The 13,315-nt window shown below is 34.7% G+C and overlaps 1 protein-coding gene across 1 annotated transcript in view; it reads right to left on the minus strand.

Annotated features, from left to right (window-relative positions):
• Positions 1–13,315, minus strand: part of ADGRV1 (adhesion G protein-coupled receptor V1) — a 521,868-nt gene that overhangs the window by 308,544 nt on the left and 200,009 nt on the right. The window contains exons 75-77 of the mRNA XM_077865031.1: positions 12,602–12,719; positions 11,563–11,734; positions 3,630–3,872 (exon numbers count right to left, since the gene is read on the minus strand). Coding sequence (XP_077721157.1) covers positions 3,630–3,872; positions 11,563–11,734; positions 12,602–12,719 — 533 coding nt within the window. The remainder of the gene's footprint in view (positions 1–3,629; positions 3,873–11,562; positions 11,735–12,601; positions 12,720–13,315) is intronic.

Genomic DNA, 13,315 nt, shown 5'->3' on the forward strand with positions numbered 1-13,315 from the left:
CTGTTATGGGAGAAATCAAGAGTTTTTTAGTATACACAGTAAGCCTGAGATGCCTTTTAGACATTCAAATGAGGATATCAAGTATGAGCAATCAGATATAAGTCCAGATCAAGGGTGGTAAAGAGGCTGGCAATAAAAACTGCAGTTCTCATTTTATATACAATATTTAAAGAAAACAGGTTTTGGTGGTCTAGCCAGGGAATGAGTCTTGGTGGACCCCAGCATGTATTGGTCAGGAAGACGAACACAGGCAACAGGAAGGAGCTGTCGTGAGGGAAGAGCTAAGAGTAGGAAAAAGTGGTGTTCCAGAAGCACAAAGGAGAAGGGCATGCTTCTGTAAGGAAAAAGTGACCATTTTTGGCAAAAAAAAAAAAAAAAATGAAAAGCAGATGAAGCTAAGGGTTTTCGAGAGCATCTGCAGCACAGCGGTGGGAAAACCAAACCAAACCAAAAAATCTCCCTGAAGCAAACAACACAATAGCCTATTGACTTCAGAATGCATACAGTATCCACTGGCATACTATCTAACAGAAGAAGTAAGAGCTACAAACTTCAGCATGGGTATTGCACAGAAACGTGATGAGCAAAACCAGCACACCATAAAACAATACAACCGGAAGAATCTCATTTGCATAGTTTCCTAAAGAGGTAAACCTATACAGCACATGGTAGGTGATAAAATCATAAATAAAAGCAAGGGAATAATTCAACATGAAATTCAGGATGGAAGTTACTGGCAAGAAGTGGAGAGTTATCTTATAAGAAAAAAGAAGAATGGTATCAGAGAAGGGTTCACCATGGCTAGTTCTATGAGTCCAGTAAAGCTGGATCTCTTAAACTGGATGGTGGTCCTTTTATGATTATAAACTGCATATATACACTCTGTCCACTGTTTTCTGTTAAATTTATTTCACAATTCAGATTTTTAAAGGAAAAGGAACAATTGAAATGTTCTTGTGTTCCAAAAATACATATTACAAAAGCAAACAAGGATTATGCAATTTAAAAGCAATGACAAGGGGCTCTTTGGTGGCTCATCCACTTGGGCGTTTGTCTTCCACTCAGGTCATGATCTCAGGGTCCGGGATTGAGCCTCAGGTCAGGCTCCCTGTTCAGTGGGGGGCCTGCTCCTCCCTCTGCCTCTGCCCCTCCCCCTGCTTATGCTTCCTCCCCTTCCCTTTCTCCCAAATAAATAAAATCTTTTAAAAAAATAAAAACTCAAAAAATAAAAGCAACAGCAAAAATCAATATAGTAATATATTTCGAAAAGAACAGGCAATGGGAGAAGAAGAAAAGTCTCTTGAACTTGTGCTATAGTACATGTATATATAAATAAAAGTATTTGGATGTGGCTTTCAAAGATGGCTTAGCCATAGGCCTATTTAAAGATAACTGGAATCAGTGATATTTTCACTATCTCAAATCCTTATATCTTTTAATTTTATGTCATAAACACATAGATATAAGGGAACTTATATTAAGACTGTAGTATTTATGTACTGAGAACACTGACCTGCCAAAGGGTATGTATGTTACAGCTCCTATGTTAAGTATATTATTGTAATTTATTTAAAGTACAATGAAAATTGATATCTTTGTAATAGAATAGTTAGTCCATAATTATTTTCTCATTCCCACCATCTACTAGAAAAGAGAATTATACGTCTTTGTCTCTAGTTATATGTCCAGCATTCAGAGAGAAAAAATGCAGTGTCAGTGAAGGAAAAGGAAAATAAAATGATACCAGAGAAGTGAGACTTTCATTAAATTTTTAAATTAATTTTTTAGATTTTGAGGTAATTATAGATTCACATCAGTAGTAAGACATAACAGAGAGTGCTCTCCTGCACCCTTTATTCAATATCGCCCCTTGGTAACATCTTATAGAACTATAATATATCATAACCAGGATATTGACATTGATAAAGTCAATATACAGAACACTTTTATCACCACAGGGATCCTTCATGTTGATTTTTAGAGTGTTATAAAACTGCTATGACTTACATACTAGTGATAGCATGTGTTTTTCAGGGAATCATTTATGACGAATCTAGAAAGAATGTAAGTGAATCTGACAGAAATACTGGCATTTTCAGATTCTTATTTTGGCAACTTCAAACTCTCTCTCCTTTGAGTGCATGAACTAATTTATAATGTACCTCAGATCTCTTTATTACCTGTTCTTCATCTCCAGTCCCCCTTCTTCCACTCTACAAAGTAGTGAGCATATGACGATATACTTCACAGAAGAAGAATGAAGCACATGTTTTATCCCCATTTCTCTTCCTATCTTCAATGCTCAAGAGAAAAAATACTAAAATCTCCCCAGTGTGAATCAAGATCCCTCTCTTCGTGTTCATACCACTTCAAGGCTATGTAGAATGGAGTTTATTTCTAGAGTCTCATATGATAGTTTTGTCTTCTTGTTTGCCAAGCTGTGGACTGTCACAAAGACCAGCTTTTCTGCCTGGCAAACTTCCAGACAGCTCACTATCCACAGTTCTGGTTCTAATCTCTCATCCCTGACTCTGTAATTGCTACAGAAACTGACTGCACATAAATTGTACTTGTTCTACATGACTGAGCCACCCAACAGTGACACAACCAAATACGTACTATGTTGCAGTTTATAAATAAAACACAACAGAAACCACCATTGAAACCCTAATGAGTCACCAGGTTTGGAATCTTGAAATGGGAAATGGCAGCATTGACCAGAATAGTGGTTTCCAAACTGGATTTCTTCGAGTTAGAGGAGTCAAGAGAAAAAATAAGGGGGGGGGGGGGGGGGGGCGGGGACGGTGAAGGTGGCTGGAAAGGTATATGGTGCAATTTGGACCAATCCTAGGGTCTGGTCACTTAGTGTTATATAGCATTGCTTTGCAGAGTCCCTGGTTACCCATCTACTCCCTCCCTTCACCTCAAGATTGTCTAATAGGAGGGATGTGAAGAGTGGCATTGACACCATGAACTCAGGGATTTAAAGAAACCTAAAGATCAATTAGTGTGTGATGTTTTAGAGAAGGAGATTTTCAACTATTTCTCATTCTCATACAGAACATAACAAAGTCTCTTACTTTTTTTTTTTTTTTTTTTTAGATCTTACTTTTTGTTTCTGGTCTTCCACAGTTACATTCTGGAAAAATGTTAACTCCCTAGAGATTTTATAAAAGAGATTTATGGGGATCCCTGGGTGGCGCAGCGGTTTGGTGCCTGCCTTTGGCCCAGGGCGCGATCCTGGAGACCCGGGATCGAATCCCACATCGGGCTCCCAGTGCATGGAGCCTGCTTCTCCCTCTGCCTGTGTCTCTGCGCCTCTCTCTCTCTCTGTGACTATCATAAATAAATAAAAATTAAAAAAAAAAAAAAAAAAAAAGAGATTTATGTAAGACACTTTGCACTGTATTGTTACCTTTCTCAAAAAAAGAAATACAAAAGACCATCACTTTAAAACATGACTTAAGTGAAATAACTGAATTGTTTCAAGGACAAAGCTTAATGTAATAATAGGGCGAATTATGATGGCATTATGAGAAAATAATGTTATCAATTATTCTTTCTCATTATGTAAGTTATAGGTAAAGAAGAAAACTTTAATGTAGGTTAATATATATTCATGCTCTCACCTGGGTACTGAAGTTAACAGACATCATCAGTCCTGTCCCAGAATCTCTGGTCACCTGCAAACTGATTAAAGTGGCCTTCTTATGAACCACTGGCAGCCGAGAACCCACAGAAAAATACACGAGGCTTTGAGGTTCGTCACTCGGTAAGAATGTAATCTGTGCAAATCTGGCACTATGGTTTATTGCTGCTCCAGCACTTATTTCATACAGTTCCACAAAAAAAACCATTTCAACTTGAGGTATCTGACAATTAGAAAATTAAAAAAAGAAGGATGATTACCAATATGTTTCTATTTTTAGATCATTCTGGTATTAAGAAATAGTTTTATTTATATACATAATTATAAAAATAAATACATATCTGGAGATACATTCTGTATAATCATAGGATTAAGCTCTCATGTTAGATTACCACAGGGTTTATTTTTTAGGATTTTCCTTAAGAAACACCTTTACTCTCTCTGACTGAGCTTCTTACTAGAAAAATCAGTGTCAGGAGACAATCTATATGTACTTCAATAAGTAAAAGGATAAATAAAACATATTCATACAATAAAATGCTCTGTAGTAGCTAAAAGTTATGAACTATTTCAATATTTTTCAAAGTGGATGGACCTGAAAACATGCCAATGAGTAAAAATAATCAAGTTGCATATGATATGTATAGCACAATACAATAAATGTAAGGTTTAAAATTAGATAAAGCTTACTACAGAATGTGATGGATACATATTTAGGTAAAGATTTAAATAAAATAGGTTCCCAGTTATGGAATGAATAGCTCATGGGAATAAAAGGCAGAGCACAAGGAGTACAGTCAATGGTACTGTGATGGTGTTGTATGGTGACAGATGGTAGCTACCCTGTGAGTATGACATAACGTATATAAATGCTGAATCATTATGTGGTACACTTGAAACTAATGTAACATTGTATGTCAGCTATACTCAAAGAAATTAAAATAAATAAAATAACAATTGAAAAAATACTTATATCTCAAATTAAAAAAACAAATGCTCCCAATATCATTGTGACAGTAGCTGGCTGGGGTTGGGTTGGGGACAGGGCAGGGTGTCCAGCTGGAGAACAACACTGAGAATAAGGGGAAAAGAGAGCCTCAACTTTGTAAGGTTTTATTTTTAAAAGATTATACAGAAATATGGCCAAATATTTATAATAGTCAATTCTGTAATTTTATGTATTTTTCAAAATTTACCCAAATTCAGTATCAAATAAGTCTAAATTTAGTCTGCTGGTTATAGATTGTCATGTTTCATCCCAGTTCTTTATTAGCAATCTCAAAAAAATTATTCTCTAAAGTCTGAATTCAATTTGTAACATACTGTTACTCACCTGTTTTTACTTATTTATTCTTACATAATAATCTAAAAATCTTAGCAGTACTGTGAACTTTCTGGCATAATTCAAAGAAGCTAAGCTTATACATTTTTCAACTGCTTGTGTCATTGTCCAATTTGATATAATACATTATTTTTACCAATCAGGGGCCTTATTCATCATTTGCTTTATGATCATTTTGATAAGAATAATTATGTCATGAAACAATACAACAAACTTTAATATCATGCAAGGGTAAATCGAATTTTAGTCAAACAGTAAATGAACTTAATTTCATTTTATTATTTGAAGAAATATATTTAGCTTCTCCATGGCGCATATCATTCTTTACTTTTCCTGATCAACTGTCAGTAATATTGAAATATGGAGAGTATTCTTCTCACTTTTGAGAAACTAAATTCGGCAAATACAATGAACTAAAACACGAGGAAAGTATAGGTAACGTCTTCAGGAATTGTTATTCCCTAAAGGCCAAGTGAGCTTGAATTCACAGTAATTTCATGTAACTAAGGATGTCAGCACAATAGATTGCAACATAGAAGCTTGCCTTTATTTTCCAGTGAAATATTTCTTCCCTTTGTGATGATGATTAGAACGTTACTTATAAAAACTCAGAGTCAAAAGAAAATGTTATAATCTCAGTAAAGAATCATCTAAAACTGAACAGCACATTGATGGGTGCCAACACATAATCAGACTAGAGACAAATGAATCTTATAACAAAATACTCTATTCAAACAATATTTCTGAATCTTATTGGGAAATCAAAACTCACAGATCATATCTGCACCTCCCTAGACTTCAACATGACTTGGAGACTTCACAAGAACCCATTTCATGTTTAACTGCCATAAGTTCCTTTCCTGGTTAGGTCAGAAGCATTCCAGGGTGAGCTTTTGCTCAACTAGTACATAATTATTTTTCATGGCCCTACATCTGCTCAGAAGTGGACAAAGTAATAATAAAATAATATCTAAATTTTTTAAAAAAATATTTGCAGCAAATTTTTAGTAATCTGTTGACTTTAACCAGATTTTGTGGGTTAAGAGTATGCCTCCTAAGTTAATTCACTATCACTTTTACACATTTTGGTAATATAAAACCATTCAATAAAGCAGCAGAGAAAGGGGAAATGGTCTGGAATTCAAAAGACAAGTTCTAATCTTGGCCAAGTAGCTGACTGAGGAAATTTACCTAAATTCTTCGTAACTTCAAAATGAAAATAGTCATTGGACATATGACAGAGTAGAAAAACTTTATGTCAAACGTTGGGAGACTGGATTGAAACTATTAGAAACCACCATTAATCAGTGATGTCATTCTATGGATGAATGTGTTGTGTTTGCTGTGTTGCGTTGTTGGGCTGTAATTACTCCCTCCCTAACCACTAGTGTTAATGTAGCAACTGCTCAAGCCCCTGAATTGCCTTAGGCTCCATTCCCATCCATCCTAAATAACAGTAATACAACCCTCTCTTATGAAGGGGCAACTCCCTCTAAGAACTGTCCAAGCAACTCTTCTCATTCATTACCTCATTTAATCTAACAGTGAACGCTGTTACTAACCCAATCAAATACAGAAGGCTCAGGAAGGCTAAGTAACCTGTCGCATGTCACTCAGCTAACTAGCAGAAGAGCTAAGATTTGAACTAAGTCTTCTATCATCAGAGTCCAAGCTCTTACCACCACTTTCCTGAATAAGTTCAGGATCCTTGAAGCCCTTACTTTATTTAAAAATGAAGAGATGGTTCTTAGGTCAGCTGGGACCTCCAAATAATCTCTCAAAGCCTACTATGAAAGGACATGGCCATGGAACCAGTCTCATTTATATCTCTAAGTATCAGTTTATCAGACATAAAAAAATTTAAAACATCATAAAGTGATGTTTCCTTCTAGTCACAAAATGTGAGGTGTTAAAATGCATATTAAAAGCTTACAATACATTTGTGAAAAATATTTTTCATTCTTCTAGGACTATAACCTTCTTCCTTCTTTAAAAATTTCCTCTTACTGAATGTATATTACTCTTACCTGTACTTTGCCTTTTTTTTTTTATGTATAGGTAAAGATACTGAAAGAGAAGTTGCATTTTAATCTTATTTAAAGGGAGTGTCTACTTGCAGGAGGCAGAGAGAAAAATAAAGAGCTAATCAGAGATGGTCCTAGAGAAGCTGAAAGGAAGGGAAAGATAGGCTGGGTAGAGTTGTGGATGGGAGAAGAGACTGCTTCCTCTGAACTTGCCCTACGGGCAGGAGATACCAAAAGAAGCCCTAGATACTAAAGATACTATCATTATGGATTAAGAGAATGTGGTGGGAAGTATGTAGGATGCTAACTGTAGGATATGCACATATCCTTTTTCCTAACTAGGGAAATGCTGCTAAACCTATATCTAAGCGGTTTCAGTTAGGTAAGAAAAAGAATTAGGTTTTACCTCTTATTTCTCTTTCTAATATAATGCTCAAATCATAGAGTTGAGTTTTCTTCTGCATTCTGAGAAGCAGCTAATTTTCAAAGCATTTTGCTCTCATTGCCTTCCCAGCTATTAAAAGACAAAGTACAGGAATGCCTGGGTGGCTCAGTGGTTGAGCGTCTGCCTTTGGTTCAGGTCGTGATCCCAGGGGTCCTGGGATCGAATCCCATAAGGGGCTACCCAGAGGGAGACTGCATTTCCCCCTGTCTCTGACATTTCCACTGCATGAAAATCATTTTTATCTCTAAATACAAACTAGTCTCACCTTACTAGAACCGAGTCAGCAAAAGGCTAATAAAGACATTTATTTAAACAGCAATATAGAACTGAATTGACTTTGATCTCAAAACTTCTTTTTTCTTACAATTATAAGGTTGACAACAGTGTCTGAGAGAGATATTTTAAGTCTAGTGAGATCCATCCAAGATTCTAATTCATCAAAAATCCTTTTTGTGATAAAATGCACAACAGAATTAATGCACAATATATAAAATAATAAATAAAATGCACAATAGAATTGTCAATAACTCCAAATATGCAACATATATTTGTTGTGTTGGAGAAAGATGATGGGAGGAATGTAAAGATGAATAAAAACCATGTTCTAATGGAGTACCAGGAGTACCTGGGTGGCTCAGTTGGTAAAGTGTCCAACTCTTGATTATGGCTCAGATCATGACCTCAGTTTTCTGAGATAGAGTCCCACACTGGGCTCGGCACTGAGCGTGGTGCCTGCTTAAGATTCTCTCTCTCTCACCCTCTGCCCCTCTCCTTCTCATGCTCGCTCTCTCTCTCACAGAAAAAAAAAAAAAAAAAAAAGAATTCCAACTGGAGATATAAGGGGAGGCATGATGGAGGAAGTGGCATTTTGATTAGTCCCTAAGAGAAAGTTAGAAAACATGAGGTTGTTGGGGGTTGAAGTCACAAAATCATTTGAAAAATGCCTAGAGGAGGACTTAAATGTTTTCAAGTAGAATAACATCATCAAATGTTTTGAATACTGAAATTTCAGTGCAATAGAAAAGTATTAGCAGCTAATGAAATTACTTCTCAAGAAAAGTAAAATATGCTAAAGATAGCATGTTAAATTAGAAAAAATCAGTGGGAATTTAATATTTTAAAAATTTATTTCCTAGCTCTATCACTACCAAGGTGATCTATAGCACCAGCACCTTTGCCAACCATCAACTTCTATGCCTATCTAGAGCATATATTTAGATTTCTAAAACTGTTTCTGGTGAAAGAAATCAATTCCTTGGACAGTAATTGATTGGATGTCTTAAGAAAAATCAGTATGGCTATGGAACATATATGTTATTGCTATAAAGCAAAAATACTTCCAGAGAGTTTTAAAGTAATATGAAAAGACAAAAGATCACCTTAATAGGGCTTTCAGTGGCCATGCCATGGCTATTTGAGTAGGAAAAAGAAAGCTATTCAGTAAATAATTAAAATTAATTGATAGTCCTAGATGATATGATGCTAAAAAAATTAAGTCAGACGGAGAAAGACAAATACCCTATTATGTCATCACTTGTATGTGGAATCTAAAAAACAAAACAAATGAATAAACAAACAAAAAAAAAAACAGAAACAGACCCATAAATACAGAGAACAACCTGGTGGTTGCCAGAGAGGCAGAGGTGGGGGGATGTGCAAAATGGGTGGAGAAGTGGGAGATACAGGCTTCCAGTTATGGAATGAACAAGTCACAGGGATGAATGACACAGCCTAAGGAATATAGTCAATGATACCGTAATAACATTATATGATGCTATACTTGTTATACTATAGCTATGACGCTATAGTAAAACATATAGACTTGTTGAATCACTATGTTGTACACTTGAAAGTAATGTAGCATTGTGTGTCAATAAAAAATAAAAATTTTTTAACTGAAAAAATTAGTTGAATTTGAGTCTATAATGGTACTTAAAGGAGAAAAGTTATGGTAGTGCATAAAAAAGTCGTTATAATGAAAACTGTAAATACAATAGTATGTACTTAATATTTTATTAATATTAATGTGAAGAAGAGTGCTAACTAACATGATTATGCATTCATTTATTAAAGAACAAAAAACATTCTTTTTATATGTAAGTAGGAAGGAGCTAACAAAAAAATTGTGAGTAAAATAATAATTCCTAGAAAGGTAAGAACTGTACCAAGAATAAATTACTATGACCTATGAAACACATAGGAATGAAGAGGAAAACAAGTCAGAAGTGAAAGAATGCTGGTAGCTGCACGCAAGTTGAAAGATTACACAACCGCATGTTCCAGTGTCATAGAAGAGATGAGCTAAAAGAGGTGTACTAAGAACACAGATTTGTTATCTTATCTTTTACATGATGAAGCATCTAGATTGCCTTCCCAAATATAACAAGATACTAGCAAGGCAGGTGTATATTTCTAATACCTCTAGTAGGCCAGCTCCCTGTTCTAAAGTAATAGGGCAATGGTTAATATAAAGCTGACACAGCAAAGTTCAAAGAACAAATTATATTAAAAAAAAAGAAGAACAAATCATTCTAGAGAAAACACATGGTGCTTAAAAATATAAATCAACCTGTAAGTCATAAACTTGAAAAAAAAATGATATAACAAGTGAAGTCCTAAGATAGATCCCAACCAGATAACCAGCAATTTTCATTTGAAATGACTTTAGACAAGAACCAAGACACATAACCCAAACAAAGAACAAAGTAGTGACAACCAAGACTATGCAACCTTCTGAAATATGTATTATTTCTCTTTTGGAACCAATAAAATTATTTTAATTCTAGGGAGGTATGAAAATAAGTATTACTGTAACCTTAGAGAAGATCAATATAACTGGTAGAGTAATCCTCAGAAAGTGAAAAAATAAGTAGGAAAAAAAAGTAAATTTACAATGTTGTTATTTAGAATGGATTTATACATAATTATATGTTTTGAATTAATTGCATTTGTGCCTGCTTTTTCTGCTATTTAAAGAGTCTGGCATGATTAATGAGCACACGTGATACGATAAGCGCTGGGTATTATGTAAGACTGATGAATCACTGAACTGTACCTCTGAAGCTAATAATACATTATGTTAATTAATTGAATTTTTGAATTTAAGTTTAAAAATTTTAAATATAAATAAATAAATAAATAAATAAATATATATATATATATATCCATGATACCACTACTAGAACTAAGAAGATAACTAATAAATCCTTAATGCCATTAATAAATAAAGTATCTGGCATGGACAAAGAAAACATTGTACCTTTGAAAAAACATAATATTATGGCTAGTTTCTGTATTAAATATTTGAGCTTAATAAATTAAGTAGCAAAGAAAAAATACCATTGAGTGCTTCCTTAGGCATTAGATTGTCATATTAAAGAAAAAGGTCTCACACATTACTAAATGACTAGCTCCGGTAAGTCATCAGTGACTAATACCACATGAATAATGCAGATTCCCATGGAAAGACAGGAGTATGCTTATCCTCCTAAGTTCCATGTGCAATATAAATGCATAGACAATTTATCTAAACACTCACCAAGCATGGCCTCAGTTCTTTTTTTGGTAGATCAAAACTGAACTCTCTAACTATATATGAATAAAGAATGAGACAACTTTCATTCTATGGATGAAGTCTACAGATAGAGTATGATTTGGCTAGAACTATGGGTACAATAGGAACATACCATTAAACATTCAGAGAAACCTGAGATTTTTTTTTCCAGAGATATTAATCTGGCTGAAAATAACTTAAGAAATCATTCACCCCATGAGCACGTGGTACAGGAAGAGTCTTGCAAATGACAAGAAACAGAAATGGAGAAAACTGATAGGTTTTTTTTTTTATCATGATTGAGATATAACTGGCATATAACACTACTTTTAACTGTGCAACTGATGAGCTTACTAAAAAATTCACAATGTAATAATTTGTAAGTCTTAAATTTATTATCCAGAGAAGAAATTCAGATATGATGGCTAGGCGAGACACAGAGAATCTCCATATAACCAATATGTAAATTTCAATAAAATGACTTTAAAATTACTAATTCCAAAAAAATTTAATTAGAAGTTGAAAATACAGTTCATTGTCATTTCTTACCTTCCCTGGTTTGAGCTCAATGGTGATCATGCATTTTGTTTGACCCACTGTACACGTTGTGGCCCCTGACACAGACAGAAGTTCATCCATCAGGTCCACACCATCTTTTTTGAGCATGGTGGCAGTTTTATTAAATGTGACTTGCCAAAAGACCTTGACATCTTCAAAGGCCCTAGGAACAAAGCAAAACCTATGCAAATGTGTCTAATGCAGAATGTGTCGGCACTGTGCTTAACTGTACTTCTTCACCCAAAGCACAGCACTTCCTTGACCACTGATAATGCTGAAAATAACCAATTCTCCTCATTACAGTTAAGAAATTAATTAAGGCCAGCATTTATGTGGCATTCTTTGACCACACTGAGTTCAATACTGAGTATTTCTTAAACTACTATTTATCAAGAATGTAGAAACAAGAATACTTTTCTGCCTACTATGCCTATTGTGTACCAAGAATTTGATAATAAAAATTATAGAGTACCCCAGCCTTCAAGTAAACGCTCCTCATTTGTCAAGAATTCTTCTAAACACACTACTGCTAAAAATGGTTGTTATTATAAAAATAAAGGGCAAGAGATGACCTACATTTCCAGAGAACTTATACCCAAAATGGAAAAGATTTATATCCATGTACATGGGTGCACACCACATGCACATCTGTGATGAGCATTCAGAAGACGTGTGCTGTAGAGTATTAATTTGCAAGCAAAATTTTGGTGCTTCAAGTTTCCCTAATGTTGAACAGTTACATATGCAGCATGATCAGAGAATAGTAAATATGCTGAAGTGATGATCTATATAATCTGACATCCGTATGGTACTTCACAAAGTACAAAATACTCATGGTGGCCCTAGGTTATACTCATTATCCAAGTATGTTAAACCATAGATAAAGAACTAGAGCATCTCAACACTGACATACCAAATTTCACATGACCTTCTATTAGCATTTCCTCTTGTCTCTAGCATTTTATGAATTTAAGATACTGTATATACACACACACAGGATGTTACATCTTTTACATATATATCAACATACCTGTTTGGTTGCCTTGTGACAGTAAGATAGAGTCTGCTCTTATTAGCTCCTTCACCCAGCTCCAGTCCACTCTGGGACTCCTGGCTGAATCCTATGATTCCATTGTGAAGATCACTCCCTGGGAAGAAAAATGGAGGGTTACAATACGCTTAAGTCTTTAAAAGATCTACAGTGCTTCACTAATATTTCCAGCTCAGATAGTATAAAAGTGAGAAATTCACAAGTGAGTAGGGCAAGTTACGATTTTTAAAGATCTATACTAAAAATAGAGTGGAAGTGAAATTATAATATCAAGGTAGCCAACTTTGAGAACATTAGGCTAGGAGAAAGAAAACATCAAATCCTATTTTCCCACAATGACATATATGCTCATCTCTCTCTTATGAGACTATTTTATATTTGATAGTCCTTCACGTTTTACACACGCTTACTGTTTGAAGTTAGTATATCCTACCAGAGTACAAATGTTTTTATTTACTGCTATCTCCTCAGTATCAAGAGCAGTGCCCAGCATATTATAAGTGTTTCATGAATACTGACTGAATAATGAATTCTATTTAACTGATTTACCTTCCTATAAGAGCATTTATGTTACACATTATTTGCCCCAGGGAAAAACAGAATAATCATTGAGCTCCTAAGTGTTTCTTTTTTTTTTTTCTTCTAAGTGTTTCTTAGTAAAAGAAACATTTGAGTTACATGCACCATCACACT

This window comes from Canis aureus, chromosome 2 (assembly GCF_053574225.1).
Source record: "Canis aureus isolate CA01 chromosome 2, VMU_Caureus_v.1.0, whole genome shotgun sequence".
Taxonomy (NCBI): domain Eukaryota; kingdom Metazoa; phylum Chordata; class Mammalia; order Carnivora; family Canidae; genus Canis; species Canis aureus.